General features: G+C 40.9%; 1 protein-coding gene across 5 annotated transcripts in view; it reads left to right on the top strand.

Moving 5' to 3' along the window:
• KIAA0556 (KIAA0556 ortholog) overlaps positions 1–19,484 on the top strand; it is a 133,509-nt gene that overhangs the window by 94,517 nt on the left and 19,508 nt on the right. For all 5 annotated transcript variants that reach the window (XM_030211802.1, XM_030211800.1, XM_030211801.1 and 2 more), the window contains 6 exons: positions 2,426–3,163; positions 11,235–11,440; positions 12,990–13,065; positions 15,227–15,404; positions 17,687–17,852; positions 19,213–19,367. In XM_030211802.1, the coding sequence (XP_030067662.1) occupies positions 2,426–3,163; positions 11,235–11,440; positions 12,990–13,065; positions 15,227–15,404; positions 17,687–17,852; positions 19,213–19,367 (1,519 nt within the window). The remainder of the gene's footprint in view (positions 1–2,425; positions 3,164–11,234; positions 11,441–12,989; positions 13,066–15,226; positions 15,405–17,686; positions 17,853–19,212; positions 19,368–19,484) is intronic.

Raw genomic sequence — 19,484 nt, 5'->3', positions numbered from 1 at the left:
GTAAACAACAGTCTGGCCGACAGACTGAGCAGAGTCATGCAACCGCACGAGTGGTCGCTCCATTCCAGAGTGGTACGCAAGATCTTCCGAGAGTGGGGCACCCCCTCGGTGGATCTTTTCGCCTCTCAGACCAACCACAAGCTGCCTCTGTTCTGTTCCAGACTTCAGACACACGGCAGGCTAGCGTCAGATGCCTTTCTCCTTCATTGGGGGACCGGCCTCCTGTATGCTTATCCTCCCATACCTTTGGTGGGGAAGACCTTACTGAAGCTCAAGCAAGACCGCGGCACCATGATTCTGATAGCGCCCTTTTGGCCCCGTCAGATCTGGTTCCCTCTTCTTCTGGAGTTGTCCTCCGAAGAACCGTGGAGATTGGAGTGTTTTCCGACTCTCATTTCGCAGAACGACGGAGCGTTGCTGCACCCCAACCTTCAATCCCTGGCTCTCACGGCCTGGATGTTGAGGGCGTAGACTTCGCTGCGTTGGGTCTGTCTGAGGGTGTCTCCCGGGTCTTGCTTGCCTCTAGGAAGGATTCCACTAAAAAGAGTTACTTTTTCAAGTGGAGGAGGTTTGTCGTTTGGTGTGAGAGCAAGGCCCTAGAACCTCGTTCTTGCCCTGCACAGAACCTGCTTGAATACCTTCTGCACTTATCAGAGTCTGGCCTCAAGACCAACTCAGTAAGGAATCACCTTAGTGCGATTAGTGCTTACCATTATCGTGTGGAAGGTAAAGCCATCTCTGGAGAGCCTTTAGTCGTTCGATTCATGAGAGGCTTGCTTTTGTCAAAGCCCCCTATCAAGCCTCCTACTGTGTCATGGGATCTCAACGTCGTCCTCACCCAGCTGATGAAACCTCCTTTGAGCCACTGAATACCTGCCATCTGAAGTACTTGACCTGGAAGGTCATTTTCTTGGTGGCAGTTACTTCAGCTCGTAGGGTCAGTGAGCTTCAAGCCCTAGTAGCTCATGCTCCATATACTAAATTTCATCACAACAGAGTAGTGCTCCGCACTCACCCAAAGTTCCTGCCGAAGGTGGTGTCGGAGTTCCATCTTAACCAGTCAATTGTCTTGCCAACATTCTTCCCCAGGCCGCATACCCGCCCTGCTGAACGTCAGTTGCACACATTGGACTGCAAGAGAGCATTGGCCTTCTACTTGGAGCGGACGCAGCCCAACAGACAGTCCGCCCAATTGTTTATTTCTTTCGACCCTAACAGGCTAGGGGTCGCTGTCGGGAAACGCACCATCTCCAATTGGCTAGCAGATTGCATTTCCTTCACTTACGCCCAGGCTGGGCTGACTCTTGAGGGTCATGTCACGGCTCATAGTGTCAGAGCCATGGCAGCGTCGGTGGCCCACTTGAAGTCAGCCACTATTGAAGAGATCTGCAAGGCTGCGACGTGGTCATCTGTCCACACATTCACATCTCATTACTGCCTCCAGCAGGATACCCGACGCGACAGTCGGTTCAGGGCAGTCGGTGTTGCAGAATCTGTTGGGGTGTAAATCCAACTCCACCCTCCAGGACCCGAATTTATTCTGGTCAGGCTGCACTCTCAGTTAGTTGTTCTTCGTAGGTCAATTTCTGTTGTACCCTCGCCGTTGCGAGGTTCAATTGACCTGGGTTATTGTTTTGAGTGAGCCTGAGAGCTAGGGATACCCCAGTCGTGAGAACAAGCAGCCTGCTTGTCCTCGGAGAAAGGGTATGATACATACCTGTAGCAGTTGTTCTCCGAGGACAGCAGGCTGATTGTTCTCACCTACCCTCCCTCCTCCCCTTTGGAGTTGTGTGTTTCATATTTTATTGCTTGTCATTCAACTGGCGGGAGCGGTCGCGCACGGGCGGGAAGGCGGCCGTGCATGTGCGGTGGGCGTGGCCTGCGTGCCGACCGTCCCGCGAAGCTTCTTCCGGTTGGTGGGGGCTGCCGCGGACGTCAACCCAGTCGTGAGAACAATCAGCCTGCTGTCCTCGGAGAACAACTGCTACAGGTATGTATCATACCCTTTGCCTAGTAAAGGATTTCGTTTGTATTGTGCTGACCTCATAAATATCATATCTGTGTTAATATGCATGTTCCACCATTCTGCTTATTTTGATGTACTGTTTGTACCCTGCTACATTATCATATTTCTTTTAAATGATTATTATATTGTACTGTTTTAATGTGTATATTTTGACTCTATCATATTGTTCCAGTTAGGATTCAAGTTGCCTGTCTCTGAGTTTACCTCATTGACTTGTATTTATGCTTATATTTAGTCGATTTACTATTGCTATACTGATAATTTTATGTCATGCTGTGCATACAGTACACTACCTTGGGTAAATCTTTTCATAAAGGCATACAATAAATCCCAATAAATAAAATAAAAGAATTTTCCCCTTTCAATCAATTTACATGTATTTTTTAAAATTTTTTGTAGATGTGCTGCTTTCTGTCAAATCCCAAAAATCTCCCAGAGCAAGGTGGCGCAATGAACAGGATTACTCACTGCTGGAATCATGGAACTCTTTGTTAAAGTTCAATCACTCTCAGCGGGGCAGAATTTCCAACATGGAATTTGAAGGGGATATTTTTGATGAATTTCTTCAGCAGAAGATTAGCAGGCAAGGAGAACGTCAGTCAATAAGAAAGGAAGGGCTAGAGGATGCACTTAGGGAACTGGAAGAAGATAACACTATAGAAACTGATAGAGATGATGGAAGTGATTTTGAAATTCCAGTGTTGCCTTATGGGCAGCATCTTGTTATTAAAATAGCATCTACCTGGGGGGACAGACATTATGTAGGCCTCAATGGAATTGAAATATTTAGTTCAAGTGGAGAACCTGTACCAATTTCTGGAATTGAGGCTGATCCACCTGATATTAATATATTACCAGCCTATGGCAAAGATCCCAGAGTAGTAACCAACCTAATTGATGGGGCAAACAGAACTCAAGATGATATGCATCTTTGGCTGGCACCTTTTACTCCTGGAAAGCTTCATTTTATCTTTATTGACTTTGTGGCTCCTTCTCAAGTGGCAATGATTAGGCTTTGGAATTACAATAAATCCAGAATACATTCCTTTCGTGGAGTTAAAGATATTGAAATATTACTTGATGAAAAATGCATCTTTAAAGGAGAGATTGCAAAGGCTTCTGGAACATTGTCTGGAGGTTTGTCTCGGGAAGTGGGGGGGGGGGGGGGGGGCGGGAATCTATTCAAAAATTGTATAATCAACAAAATGTGTACATTTTAGATAATATGCATGTAACATTTTTTCAGCCTCCTTCACAAAGTCTGTCTTGCTTCTTTCTGTCCAGTACTCAGTTGGGATCCATGGTCGTAGCTGCCAACTCTTGTGGTTTTTCTACTTGATCACATTGTTTTTAATAGATAAGAACATTCTTCCAGAAAAACTAATCTATAGAAGCAAGCTACTTCAAAGTTCAGTTGCAGTTGGTAAAGTTTAATTAGTTCTCATATGAAGTAAATCTCTGAAACATAAGCAGATTGAATGGAATGGAAGTGGGGAGGGGCTGGTCATTTACATGGGAACTATGCCAGTATGCTGATGAGAAAGGGCCATAACAGCATGCTGATTAGTTATGGAAAGAGAACAGTTAATCCAAACACACAGGACTACAGCTAGAATACTGTTAGGGAAGTAAGGGTGGAGGACAACATCAAGAAGCAACCTTAGGTATTCAGGGACATGTCAGTATGTTGGAGGTAGAGACCTATCTGGCTTTTACAGGACATGTCATTAGTGCTGACTTTGAGGAAAGAGTAGGAGGCCACTGTGTCATCCATAATACAGATGTTAAGAGCTAAAGGAACACAAGGGAATAGAGATGGGCTATTATAGATATGCAGCATGAGAAATCCAGAACAGAAGCTAGTAGGATTTGATAGACTAGACACATTGGGAGAGGGCTCATAAGAAAAGCCATGTTGAAGCAGTTCAAAGTGTGTTGAGCCCAACATCCTGCCTCCTACAGTGTCCAGTTCAGGTCACAGGTACCCAGAAGATCTTAAAAAGTAGATCTGTTCCTCATAGCTCATTTCCAGAGATAAGCAGTGGTTTTCACAAGTATAATAATTTGTGGACTTTTCTCCAGGAACTTCCCAAAACTACTCTTGATTTCTGTAATGCTGGTTGTCTTGATATGCACAACAAAAAGAAAGGTTTCTGTGGTTTTGAATCTGCTGGTCATTAGTTTCATGGACTGTCCTTGAAAGGTTAAATAGCAGCTCCCTACGTTACCATTCTGGTGAAATTCCCCCACTTGAATTGAGGCTATGACTGCTGTTAGTGTCTCCATGTGAAAGGGGGACACTGAGGCAGCAGTCTACACCTTTGAGATCTAAGACTGGACAAAAGGTACCTGCCTTCTTTGAGTCAATGAAGTAAGAGTATCTGCCTTTCCCTGTTTGGCCTGTGGAACTGGAACAATGACCCAGAGCGCCAGCAAGGATTCTACGGAGACCTGAACCTTAACCGCCTTGGTTCCATTTTGACAAGGAGACTGCAAGAAGAAGGAATATCTTGGTGGGAGAACTCCATCTTGATTTTATAAATTTCTAACATATCCCCTTTTAGTCTTTTGTCCAAGCTGAAGTGCCTTAACCTGTTTAGCCTTTCTTTGAAAGGGAGGTATACTACTACTTCTATAATTTTCTGAAACTTTTCTAGTTCTGCTATATCCTTTTTGAGATGGGGGTAACCAGAACTACACACTGGTCAAGGTATGGTCACACCAGTGACCTATACAGAGGCGTAATGAGATTCTCAGTTTTGTTCTCCATTTCTTTGTCTCTGTATTCTTTTGTAGCAGCCACGATAATTTCAACATATTGCCCACAATGACTCCTAGATCTCTTTTCTTAGGTGGTGACGCTTAACTCGGAACCCATGGTTTTGTACTTACAGCTGGGTATCTTTCCCTATGTACGTCACCTTACACTTGTCTACCTTAAATTGCATCTGCCATTTAGATACCCGGTCTCCAAGTCTTACAAGATCCTTCTGCAAATCCTTGCAATTTTTCACCATTTTAACTTCATATAATTTCTGTCATCCACAAATTTGATCACCTCACTTGTCACTCTTATCTCCAAATCATCTATGAATGTTAAACAGCTCAGGTCCCAGTGCAGACCCTTTTCCATGTTGATAACTGACCATGTCATCTTTCTCTGTTTCCCTTCTAGCCTTTTTACAATTGCCTTCTGTTCATGACAAATTAATTTCCTACAAGTTTCTCATGAGAAGCTTTGTCAAATGGCTTCTGGAAATCCAAATACACTATATTAGCAGACTCATTATTATCGTTTGTTTTGTTTACACCTTCAAAAAGGTGTAATAAAGTTAGTAAGGCAACATTTGCCTTTGCTCAATCCATGTTGAGTCGTGGTCTTGTATCTATATGGGTCAATAATTTTGTTTTCTAGTAAATCTTAAACTAATTTACTAGGCAGCAATGTCTGGCTCACTGAACTTTAGTTTTCACATGTTCACCTCGGAGTCCTCCTTAAAAATTGGTGTTACATTGGTCACTCTTCAATCATCAAGTACTGTGGCAGGTTTGAATTATAGGATACAGATTACTAGTAACAGGTATCAATTTCATGTTGGAGTGCTATCAGGGTTGTGGTGAATATCATGATTTGTCGCCTTTGAGTTTGTCAGATTTATCTATTACATCAGAGGAAGGGATCTAGTGAAGATTGAAGAAAGGTCTAGAATTTGGCAGCTAAAATTTGATGCTAAAAAATTCAGGGTCGTGCATTTGGGCTGTAACAACTCGAGGGAACAGTACTGTATTGGGGGTGGAGTATAATATTTCTGTGCATGAAAGAAGAGCAGGACTTGGGGATGATTGTATCAGACGATCTTAAACTGGCCAAATGGGCAGAGAAAGTGACAGCAAAATCCAGAAGGGTGATTGGTTCATAATGATAGGAATGACCAGCTGGAAAAAGGAGGTTATAGTGCCTCTATATATGTCTCTGGTGAGACTCTATTTAGAGTACTGTGTACAGTTTTGGAGACTGCACCTGCAAAAAGGTTTTAAAAATATGGAGCCAGTCTAGAGGGTGATTACTAAAATGATCAGTGGTCTTCATCATAAAGCAGGGCAAAATGTTCTCACTATGTATGCTTTGGAAGAAAGATGAGGGAGAGGAGATATGATAAAAGATATGTAAATACCTTCATGATATAAATGCACAGGAGGCAAGTCTCTTTCAGTTGTAAGGAAGCTGTGAATGAGGGCATAGGATGGTGTTGAATGGAGATAGGCTCAGGAGTAATGTAAAGAAATGTTTCACGAAAAGGGTGATGGATGAGTGGAACAGCCTCCTGGTGGAGGTGGTGGAGACATGACTGTATGGTATAAGAACATAGGATCTCTAAGGGAGAGGATGGTGGGTAGTAGATGGTATAGATTGATTAGGCCATGTACCCCCTGATATTCAACGCTATTTACATAAGTACATAAGTATTGCTACACTGGGACAGACCAAAGGTCCATCAAGCCCAGCATCCTGTTTCCAACAGTGGCTAATCTAGGTCACAAATACCTGGCAAGATCTAAAAAAAAAAGCTCAATACATTTTATGCTGCTTATCCCAGAAATAGCAGTGAATTTTCCCCAAGTCAATTTAATAATGGTTTATGGACTTTTCCTTTAGGAAGCCGTCCAGACCTTTTTTCAAACCCCGCTAAGCTAACTGCCTTTACCACATTCTCTGGCAATGAATTCCAGAGTTTAATTACACGTTGAGTGAAGAAAACTTTCTCCGATTCATTTTAAATTTACTACTTTGTAGTATCATCGCATGCCCCCTAGTCATAGTATTTTTGGAAAGAGTAAACAAACGATTCACGTCTACCCATTCCACTCCACTCATTATTTTATAGACCTCTATCATATCTCCCTTCAGCCATCTCTTCTCCAAGCTGAAGAACCCTAGACGTTCAGTTTTCCTCATAGGGAAGTCGTCCCATCCCCTTTATCATTTTCGTCGCCCTTCTCTGTACCTTTTCTAATTCTTATATTTTTTGAGATGCGGTGACCAGAATTGAAGATAATATTCAAGGTGCGGTTGCACCATGGACTGATACAAAGGCATTATAACATCCTCACTTTGTTTTCCATTCCTTTCCTAATATTACATAACATTCTATTTGCTTTCTTAGCCACCGCAGCACACTGAGCAGAGGTTTCAACGTAACATCAACAACGATGCCGAGATCCCTTTCTTGGTCGGTGACTCCTAACTTGGAACCTTCCATTACGTAGCTATAGTTCGGGTTCCTCTTTCCCACATGCATTACTTTGCACTTGCTCACATTAAACGTCATCTGCCATTTAGATGCCCAGTCTCCCACTCGTAAGGTCCTCTTGTAATTTTTCACAATCCTCTCACAATTTAACAACTTTGAACAACTTTGTGTCATCAGCAAATTTAATTACCTCATTAGTTACTCTCATCTCTAGATCATTTATAAGTATGTTAAAAAGCAGCGGTCCCAGCACAGACCCCTGAGGAACCCTATTATCTACCTTCCTCCATTGAGAATACTGACCATTTAACCCTACTCTCTGTTTTCTATCCTTTAACCAGTTTTTAATCCACAAAAGGACACTATCTTCTATCCCATGACTCTGTCCAATTTCTTCTGGAATCTTTCATGAGGTACTTTGTCAAAAGCCTTTTGAAAATCCAGATACACAATATCAACCGACATGTTTGTTCACCCCTTCAAAGAAATGTAATAGATTGGTGAGGCAAGATTTCCCTTCACTAAATCCATATTGGCTTTGTCTCATTAATCCATACTTTTGAATATGCTGTGTAATTTTGTTCTTTATAATAGTCTCTACTATTTTGCCCGGCACCGACATCAGGCCAGAATGGCTGCTGACCAGTTAAATAGCACTTAACTGGCTATCTGCCAATATTCAGCGGGTAATAGCTATCCCCCGCTGAATATCCCTGGTTAGAGGTTATCTGGTTATAACATATGATATAACCAGCTATCCACCAATTTTTAAAGTGAGTTTAGCGGCCATCTTTGACCACTTGAAACTGTAGAATATCTTTGGCCGGTTTCCAAGATATCTTGAAACCAGCCAAAAATAAACCGGATATTCAGTGCCAATCACCGGAAATGGTCCAGCTTTGAATAACTGGACTCAGCACTGACTGTGGGAGTTTAACTCCCATGGTCTAAAAACCAGTCTCATAGTCTTTAGCTGCCATCACTTTCTATGTTTTTGACTTCTAGAATTAGTGATATGCTACAGCTGCTTAGAAATCGCTGTCAAAGAAAATTTCTACTGTAGGAATAGTAGTCATATAGGAGAGTAGAGATACAATGCTATTGAAAACTGAAGGACCGAACTAAAAGCATGGTAAAGTTAGAAATGCAAGAAGGAATTGTGAAAACTGAAGGACAAAACTAAAAGCATGGTAGAGTTAGGAATGCAAGGGGCAATTGGTGGCATGAGGGAGACTGAAATTTGAAAGTGGAGTGCTTTTGGAGGTCCAGGGACATTTGAAGATGAAGAAAGCAAATAATGGCAGTGGAAACAATCATTAAGACAACTGTAGAGTACTTACATTCGTAACCATGACAATCATTCCCCACTTGGAATAAAAATATTTGCAAGCAAGTAAGCAGATTAAATGGAATGAAATTGAGGAGGTACTGATCAGTTGCATCTGAGCTATGGAAATATGCTCCAAAAACAACTAACCCTTTCTGTTTGGCTTCCATAGCCCACATATTAATACAACTAATCATAAAGTATACCATGTATTCCCTGTTAGAAAAGGATGAAGAAGTTAGGGTCTTCAGCTTGGAGAAGCCTCTGAGGGGAGATATAGAGACTTATAAAACCCTGCATAGAGTAGAACCAGATAAACACGAATCAATTGCTTAATCTTTCAAAACGTACAAAGAATAGCAGACAAAGAGGCGTATTTTCAATGTACTTAGCCTTACAAAGTTCCATAGGTTACTATCGGGCTTATTTTCGAAAGTGATCGCCGGCCATTTCGCGACATAAATCGGGAGATGGCCGGCAATCTCTCAAAAGCGTTGAAATCGGAATAATCGAAAGCGGCTTTTTTGACAGCATTGCCGCTTTCCCCGTCGCCTCGCCGGCGAAAGTTCAAGGGGCGTGTCGGCGGCGTAGCGAAGGCGAGACATGGCAGGCATGGGTGTGGCTACCAGAAGGCCGGGGTTCGCGGATAATGGAAAAAAAAAAGCGGTGTTAAGCAGTATTTCACCGGGTTTACGTGGTCCTTTTATCTTCACGACCAAGCCCTCAAAAAGGTGCCTCAACTGACCAGATGACCACCGGAGGGAATGGGGGATGACCTCCCCGTAGTCCCCCAGTGGTCACCAACCCCCTCCCACACTAAAAATAATACAAATCAAAACCTTTTTTTACCAGCCTGTATGCCAGCCTCAAATGTCTTACTCAGCTCCCTGACAGCAGTATGCAAGTCCCTGGAGCAGTTTTCAGTGGGTGCAGTGCACTTCAGGCAGGCAGACCCACGTCCATCCCCCCCCCCTACCTGTTACACTTGTGGTGGTAAATGTTAAGCCCTCCAAACCCCCCCAAAACTCACTGTACCCACATGTAGATGCCCCCCTTCACCCATAAGGGCTATGGTAATGGTGTAGAGTTGTGGGGAGTGGGATTTGGGGGGCTTAGCACCCAAGGTAAGGGAGCTATGCACCTGGGAGCTTTTTTTGTATTTTTAAAAACATTTTAGAAGTGCCCCCTAGGGTGCCCTGTTGGTGTCCTGGCATGTCAGGGGGACCAGTGCACTACAAATGCTGGCTCCTCCCATGACCAAATGCCTTGGATTTTGCCAGGTTTGAGAAGGCCGGCATTTTTTTCCATTATCGCTGAAAAACAAAATCGGCGATCTCAAACCCAGCGAACTCTGGCATTTGGCTGGGCTAAACCGTATTGTCAGAAAAAAAGATGGCCGGCCATCTTTTTCGATAATATGGTTCCGGCCAGCTGTTGTGCCGCCGCCAAACTAGATCGCCGGCGACGTTCGATTATGCCCCCTCCATGGAACTTTAAGGCTAAGTGCTTTGAAAATGAGCCCCAAAGTATATGAAGTTACTAGGTAGTACGCAAATTGGAGAAAATAGTTTTTCATTCACTGCATAATTAAGCTCTGGAATTCTTTGGCAGAGGATGTGGTAAATGCAGGTAGCGTAGTTGGTGTTAAAGGGCTGAACACCTACCTGGAGGAAAAATCCATAATCTGTTATTAAGATGGACCTGAGAGAAGCCACTGCTTATCCTTGGGGGTAGATAGCATGGAATCTTGCTACTTTTGTGATCCTGCCAGGTACTTATGACCTGGATTGTTCACTGGTGGAAACAGGATACTGGGCTTGATAGACCTTTAGTGTGACCAAGTATGGCAGTTCTTATTAGGGTTGTATCGAATATTCATATTCAATTCGGCCTTGATTACATTTATTCACCGAATAGCAATTTAAATCGAATACGAAGAAATCTGGGCTCTACTATATTAAATCCTACTAAATTAAACACTTGATCTCGATTTCAATTTCATGTTGCTTCTATTATTTGTTAGGTTAAAGCTCCATGCCCATTATTCGTATTCAGCTGAATAGTAAAATATGCTATTCAGTACAGCTCTAGTTCTTATAATGCTAGGATTCAACATTATATTGCCATCACTTATGTCCCTCTACATATTGTTCTTCAGCCTTGTGTTTCTGTGTTTGTTTGCATGGTATAGCTTGTATGCTCTGTGAATTTGAATTTGTTTTGCAGTTGACTTTGGTTCTCATTTTCAAGGCACATAGACTTACAAAGTTACATAGGTTGCTATGTAACTTTGTAAGTCGATGTGCTTTGAAAATGAACCACTTTATATTTTACAACCACAAGTAGGTAGGTATCACCTTGCAAATTGTGTTAATGCTGAAAATCATGGGGAATTTGTGGAATTCTGAGACTGAGAGTAATGGAGTTGTATAGGAAACAGTTTGGGCCAAGTTGTGTCTAAGGGGATTTCTCTTATTACAGCTCTAAAACCCTAAAGGCATTGTGAACATTGTCCCCATCCTGTATAATTCTTTGTTGCATGTTTTTCCTGAATCTTCATGGTTTTTTTGATTTCATATGTTTTGGTAGACGTGAGTTTATCTATATTTATACTTTGTCATATTTTCAGCTTCTGAGCAGTTTGGGGATACCATATTGTTTACCACAGACGACGAAATTCTAGAGGCCATGTCCCGCTATGATGAGACTTTTGATGGAGAATGTGAAAGTATACTTTCAGGGTACAAGGATGATGTGAACAGACCAAGCACAGCAGATGGTGAGGGGGAGGAAAGGCCTTTCACACAAGCAGGTTCCAGAGCAGAAGGCGAACAGGTAGATGTTCATACTCTGTCTTACAGATAATTTTTTCTGCTTATCACAACTGACTGGATGGCAGGGTTTGATCTTCCATATACCTTTTCCTAATTTTTGTGGTTCAGAAATGCACATTACCATTAGTATCTGAAAGCCACTAATTTGTGAGAGAATTCATCCAGGTACCCACAGTGAATTTCTCCACTACCAAGTGGATGCATATGACATTTCATATCGCCTTGTCTTGCAGTGTCAAGTGACTTTTACAAATGTAAATGCCAAAGGTTTTTTTTAATTGGGGGTTTCAACATCAGTTTGGTATTTGCTGGAAAAAAAAAAGTGTTCAGTGCATTGGGTATCAGTTGTCAAGGTGGTCATGGTGCTGAGCAGCTGGTGATTATCATCTGGGATTCCTTTTCCGAGGCACTAAAACTGAAGGATTGGTTTATGAGATGACCTTTCACTGCCTAATCCCATTAATGTGTCTCCATTAGAGAGGCTTACCTGTAATTCCTTTTTGAAGTGAGTATTATCATCATTGCACAAGGAATAGTTCATAAAAAATTATTATCCAGGAAGACTTGAGGAAAGTCATCACTTATTCGTTGAAATGAACTGTAAGAAATTTGATCTGTGATCTGCTTCTAGAGATCTGCCAGGCACCTGTGACTCAGACTGGCTACTGTTAAAGACAGGATGCTTGACGGACTTTTGGTCAGACTCAGCATAGTTTATCATATCTTCTAACCCACCTAGGAGCTGTTTAGCTTTCTCTTATTTAATTTCAGTAGCTGTAACACCAATGTTGGTGTCTGAACTTTGTGAAAGTTGTGTAGCTTGCAGGAAAATCCTTTTTAGTGTAACTCATGCAACTCTGGTTTCTTTAAGGTATTGTCCTTAGGTGGCAGCAGTTATTTGTAACCTGAAATGTCTGTTTAACAAAAGAGCCCTAGTGATAACAAATTGACTCTCATTATAAGTATCTTATATCTCAATAGAGGGAGGTTTATGTACAAGTGTAGCTTGTGCACATTTTTTAAAAGCATCTGGTCCTCATTTAGTACTTCTTGTCCAAGAGTTGATGAACGGATGACAAGGAGGAACAGTCTTAACATTTTGTTACAGTCCACAGTAGTACCTGCAGTTTATTTATTAAAGATATTACCCACTCAATCCAATTTTAAAAGGGACACGATAAGACATCCATAAAATATTAAAACAAAATACGTTCACAGGCAGATGCTCTTAGATATAGTGCCGATCACATATTTAACTCTGACCATAAGACACACAAACAGGGCAACAAAAAGTTCCTTTTCATCTCATTGCTGTTAGTTGAAAGCACCAGTTTGATTAGTAGGACCTGATAGAGTGTTTGAATTTTGCTGTACCAATAAGCTGCAGTCTGGAGTGAAAGATATATTTTATATTTGGCTTGTTAGTCTAGCTGATGTTTCAGTGTTTTTGCTGACCAAACAGTGCCATTTTTGTATCTGGCATATAAGGCTATTTGCTTTGTTTTTGTTGTATAGGCTCTGCTACATTTGATATATTTTTGTTTCCTCAGATGCAAGAAGAAACAGTCCCACCAGGCACCTCCACTGAGATCCCCTATGCAGTACCAGGAATATACACAGGAACATGTAAGGGTGTTCTTTATGTGAGCAGTAACCTTCAATAAAGTTACTGAGTAAACAGTGCATACCAGTGGGCTAGCTGTTCAACAGTTGTCTTTAAGCCTCTCCCTATATCTCAAAAATTAAAAGCCATTTTAAATTCAAACAGGGAAATATCCTTGGCGTAGCCCAAAGATTATAGCAGTGGGCTGTGAAACGTGGGTTCAAAGCCCACTGATGCGCCTTGTGATCTCAGTCGTCCTGTAACCTTCCATCGCTTAAGTTACAAACTTAGGGGTCCTTTTTACTAAGCTTCATTAGGTTCTAATGTGTACCTAACACAGCAAAAATAAATTAAATGCAGGACATGCTAAAGTGTGTCACATTAATTTTTGCATTTGTGTTAACCACGCGCTAAATAATTTTTAATATGTTTTAAGGGGGCATGTCAGAGGCAGAGAGTGGGCATTCCTTTGCCAATTAGTTAGCACATTGATAACGCGGGAGCCCTTACCATTTACAAAATAGGTTGTGGTAAGTGCTTATGTGGTAATTTTTGAAAATGGCTGCACACTAATTAGCAACATTAGAACACATATACACACTTGCATAAACCCCTACACAATCTTACTGTGCAGAGAATCCTGGCAGCATGCATGAATGAAAGAAGCACTGAAGTTTGAACTGTGAACTCTTCCCCTAATGAAGGTTCTTTTATGGTAGTCAAGTTTAGTCAAGCTAAGTGGTTCTGTTTTCCCGCTGCATGATAATTTTGAGATGCAGTGTTCAGTATGGACTAGTTTGTGAGCAAGTGGCATTTTTTTAAAGATAAACTTTAAACAAATAATTTTGATGGTTTTTGGCTGATGATTGGCCTATATCATAAGGTGCTGTGGTTTTGAAAGAATGCTGCAACATTCACATAGGGGCCCTGTTACAAAGGCGCGCTGAAAAATGGCTGCAGTAGTGTAGACGCGTGTTTTGGGCGTGTGCAGAATCATTTTTCAGTGCATCTGTAAAAAAATGCCTTTTAAAAAAATTTTGCCGAAAATGGACATACGGCAAAATGAAAATTGCTGCACATCCATTTTGGGTCTGAGACCTTACCGGCAACCATTGACCTAGCGTAAAGTCTCACGCAGTAATCAGGCAGTAATAACCTATGCTCATCAAATGCCACTTGGCGCGTGTCCAATACACCCTTCCGAAAATAAAATTATTTTTCGGATACGCATATTGGACACGCGCCAAAAATGAAATTACCGCAAGAGCCACACAGTAGCTGAGCAGTATCTCCATTTTGGCGCATGTAGATGCTTACATGGCTTAGTAAAAGGACCCCATAGAGTGCAAACCAATGCTGCAGCTTTAACCTTTAACTGCTGAGGCCTTTTTTCCTCCTCTTAATATTAAATAAGTAAATATATAAACAGTTCGCAGTTCGATTGTGCAGGGGTTTATCATTTAAGATTTTTACTTTGGTGATTAGCTGAGCTACTTTCTGGTGGGAGTTTGTTCTTTTGGTTTATTTGCATTAAACATCATTAACGAGTATAATAGGAAGAAAAGGCATTTTTACAGCTGCAGTTAAAATGGCCTGGCTCATGGGAATGGCCCATGCAAAGATGTGCTAAGACTAATTTTTACCGGACCTGTGTAAAAGGACACCTTAGACTGTAAGCCTTCTAGGGACAGGAAAAATATTTGCTGTACCTGAATGTAACTTGCCTTGAGCTACTCTGGGAAAGGTGTGAACTAAATCCAAATCCCCCTAAGTTTTTCAAGCAAAATATCTTCATAAGAATGAGGCTGCTGGTTTTTTTTTTTTTTTTTAGAAACTGTATCAATCGTTTAGAGAGAGTTCTGACTTGGAGGCATTCAGCCATAATCCCACGGATATTAACCTTGCCCTATTGGCTTCTCAGCCAATCACAACTGGACATTCTCAATGAGACTATGCCTTCATTTTGCAAAGTTAGCATTCTAATTCTAATGCTACTTGTCAGTTCTCTATTTTAGTAACTGAAAAATAGTTCTTCTGGAGGTGGAAGCACCCTGACAGAATAGGCTTCCTGGTGGTAGCACTGTTGTAAACATTTACAATTTTTTTTCACAAACCTTGTATCTTTAATGTGTACGTAATGCTGCACTGATTTGGTCTGATTGCTTCTGTGGTCTTCTTTTCTAGGTCTTCAGCTCAATTTCACTTTAACATGGGGGGATGCCCACTACCTTGGATTGACAGGACTAGAAGTTGTAGGAATGGACGGTCAGGCTTTACCAGTGAGCACAGATACGATTTCTGCTTCTCCCAGAGATTTGAACGATCTGCCAGAGTATAGTAAGGATTCCAGGACATTAGACAAGTATGTCAACAAAAAAATGTAAAACATCTTCAAGGCTTAAAATGGTAGTTATCTTTCTTCTTTTCTTAGTTTGCCTTGGGGCTCATTTTCAAAGCACTTAGACTTACAAAGTTCCATAGGTTACTTTGTAACTTTGTAAGTCTTAAGTGGTTTGGAAATATGCCTCCTTGGGTCTTATGCTATACTATGTATTCTGAAGATAATATGGAAAATTTCCTGGAACCTACATGCAAAAGTATAGGCAGATGAGTGTTAAGGACCTGTTTTAGTAAATGAAGCCTCAAGTTAATCAAAACATTTAATGCAATTTTGGATACCTTTCAATATCAAAGACTCTAATGTAGGTGAGAGTTTAAGTAACTTTTAGGTAGATCCAGTGAACAGGTGAAGAGACCAAGTTTATATAGTAATCATTTGGTTGCCACGATATTCCACTTTAATGGTTAAGAAACAAGTTACACATGATATGTTTTTGCCCTAATTCTATAGATTTATGTGCCCAAATTTGTGACTAGTGCGCAAATTTGAGCGTACAGTTTATAGAATAGGATCATCTATGTGTGTAAATTTAATGACAAGCTGATCATTGGTGTTAACAAGCAATAGGCATAACTGGTGCAAATTGGCACCATTTAGCAGTTAATGCATATAAATGCCTTTAGTCGCTATTCTGTAAATTGGGTACTGAACTTCCACAGCGTGCAGCTTCAAGGGGAGTGTGGACCTACGAGTGGGTCAGGGGTGTGACATGCAGTTATGCATGTGGATTTTACAATACTAGCACTTAAATGCCTAACTGCCTACAGTTAGACACGAGCATTTATGTCAGCCATTGAGCTAGTGTAAGCACTTGAGCCTAAAGATAGGCGCTTAAGTGTGGACTACACTTTAAGGGTAGTTTTTTTTTTTAATTTTTTTGTTACATTTGTACCCCGCGCTTTCCCACTCATGGCAGGCTCAATGCGGCTTACATGGGGCAATGGAGGGTTAAGTGACTTGCCCAGAGTCACAAGGAGCTGCCTGTGCTGGGAATTGAACTCAGTTCCTCAGTTCCCCAGGACCAAAGTCCACCACCCTAACCACTAGGCCACTCCTCCACTCCGGGGTGCCTATTTTTAGGTGCCAAGAATAAGCCTATTTAGAACCTATTCTGTAGAGAAAAGAAGGCACCTACTTTACTAGAATACATGTGTAACTGGTCAAAAAATGTGCCTATGTTTGAAGCAGGATCACTTGGACTAGGCAGAGTCGATGTAAATGCTCGCATCTAGATTGTTAAAGAACACAGACAGATTATAGTGTTTTATAATCATGTGTAAATGTGCTCTCCACCCAAACCTCTGCCTACATGAACTCCCACCTACAGAGTACACACCATCGAATATTAGCACATATGTACAGAATATCACTTAGCTAGAAAATAGTAATTTGCGTGCATGTATGTCCATATAGGCACGTAAATAACTAGAGTACCAGCATTTATGTGCATTCTTGCTGTCAAAGTCTGGGTAGCTTCTTATCAAATTCCCTCCTTTGTGCTCCCATCTTTGGGCCAATGTGTTGCCAAGCTAGTCTGGCTATATTAAGTTCAAATTAAAAAAGTATCATCTTACAATGTATTTGACCTTCGTTTCTATAAATGCAGGACAGGAGAGTTGAGAAGCGTAACAGGGGTACTAGAAGGGGTATAGATTACAGACTTCTCCCACTTAGAGCCTGATCTAAATGGCACGCACTCTAAGGAAAAGGATGCTACCAGTGGTGTGCCACAAGGTTCAGTTCTTGGGCTGGTTCTTTTTAACATTTTTGTAAGAGATATTGATGAAGGGCTGTCTGGTAAGGTGTGCCTCTTTGTGGATGATACCAAAATCTGCAATAGGGTAGACACCCCTGATGGTGTGGCTAACATGAGGACGGATCTAGTGAAACCTGAAAATTGGTCTGGAATTTGGCAGCTAAGATTTAATGCCTAAAAAAATGCAGGATCATGCATTTGGGCTGCAAAAACCTGAGGGGAACGGTACAGTTAGGGGTGAAGAACTTTGGCATACGAAAGAGGAGCGGAACTTGAGTGTGATCATATGTGATGATCTTTAGATGAAAGAACACCACCAGAGAAGGGGCAATAGCGCACATAGTTTTCAAGTCTCCACAACTTATTTTGGTGGCATTACTGCTTCATATTTCAGTAAATAGGAACTGAAAAATTCATATTTCTAGAAATATGACTTCAGACTGGGACTAACTATAGCTTTTTCTATAATTGAACTCTGTCTTGCCAGGTTAATAGATGGAACAAACATCACAATTGATGATAACCATATGTGGCTTATTCCTTTCACTTATGGAGGAGATCACACTGTCAGGATCAATCTTGACAAAGCAGAGAATATTGCAGGGTTACGCTTCTGGAATTACAATAAATCTCCTGAAGATACATACAGAGGGGTAAGCAGGAGTACATATCATCTCACCGGAATGACCATCTATTAATTCATTTGTGTGTTTTTTTTTTTTTGTTTTCATCTGAAGCACTTAAAATGAATGTGTATAACAGACTGGCACAAATGTTTCTTAGATTAGTTTTTTGGGGGGAATTTCTGTAGGAACAAGATTATGAAAGCTATATTGAAAAATGATTAGTTTCCACTATATAGGTGCATAGCTGTTTCTTTTTTTTTTTTTTTTTAAGGAATCTTTCATAATGCTTAGAAAATGTAGCCAAACCTTGTTTTAACGTGTTACCTTAAGAAAGCCCCTTGTTAGCAGCCTAGTGGCCCTTAACATCATTGTGGGATGAGAGATTCAGAAGGAAAGAACCTGTCTTACAATAGTCTCAGTATATAACAAAAGTTTATCTCAGTGTGTGTGGTTGTTTGTGTGTGTGTGTATATGTGTACTATGTTTTGCTGTGTGTGCAGGGTTCACAATCTGTGTACATGTGTGCAGCCTAGAGGGAACACTGCTGGCTACCCCATTCTCGCTAGGCTCTATAGCCCTACCACCCGAAAAGCTTTATTTGCCTAAAGGCCTTTTTTGAATGTTTCATGAAATAACATAATAGGCAGTGTGATAGGTGCTTTAATAATTCACACCCTGTCCAGTTACAGGGGTTTGTCCAGGAATTATCTACTGTGGCTGATATTTGATAGTATTTCATATTTAAAGCCTACATTTAAGACATTTGTTAATGTGTGAAAGAGAATGATTTTTTGATATTTAGAAAGCACGTCCTGAATCTTTATGGATGGAAGTAAATTATGTGCACATCTGGAAACAGCTGAAATTATTTTGTTTGTAGAGGTGTTTGGTTAACTAATATGAGGGGAATTGAAGTATGTTTTTTTTTCAGTGGATGTTTTTGTTTTGTTTATAGCTTTATTATGTATGTGATATTGTAATTCACATTAAACAGTTGAAGTGTTTGTTAGAGGGGGAATGAAAACTGTATTTATTTTATTATAAAAATTTAAAATTAAATTGCTTTCTCCATTTTTCTATGTTTGATCCAGCGTGAAGGCAGAATTTTGTTAGTCATGTTTGGATAACTTCCTAAAAGAAAAGTCCATAAGTTATTATTAAGATGGACTTGGGGAAAATCCACTGCTTATTTCTAAGATAAGCAGCATAAAATGTACTGTTTTGGGATCTTGCCAGTTACTTTAACCTGTATTGGCCACTGTTGGAAACAGGATGCTGGGCTTGATGGACCTTCGGTCTGTCCCAGTATGGCAACACTTATGTTCTTAACTGAATAATAAATGCAGCTAGAACATTCATTTAAAATGGTAATGTGTTGTTTTAATAGGCAAAAGTAGTCCATATCTCTCTCGATGGGTGCTGCATCTCTCCATCAGAAGGCTTTCTTATCCGCAAAGGACCGGGAGTTTGTCATTTTGACTTTGCCCAGGAAATTCTCTTTGTTGACTATTTACAGCCCCAACAAACGAAGCAATATTCGAGGTAAAAGAAAAGGACATATTAGCACCAAATTCTCACTACACTTAAAGTTTCTGCAGACCCAGACCCACTTCCCAGCTTTTCCTGCTTATGATATCACTTTTTTGTTATTTTTAGTTC

This window comes from Microcaecilia unicolor, chromosome 8 (assembly GCF_901765095.1).
Source record: "Microcaecilia unicolor chromosome 8, aMicUni1.1, whole genome shotgun sequence".
Classification (NCBI taxonomy): Eukaryota; Metazoa; Chordata; class Amphibia; order Gymnophiona; family Siphonopidae; genus Microcaecilia; species Microcaecilia unicolor.
The sequence above is the reverse complement of the archived record's forward strand: the minus strand, read 5'-3'. Positions and strand labels throughout refer to the sequence as shown.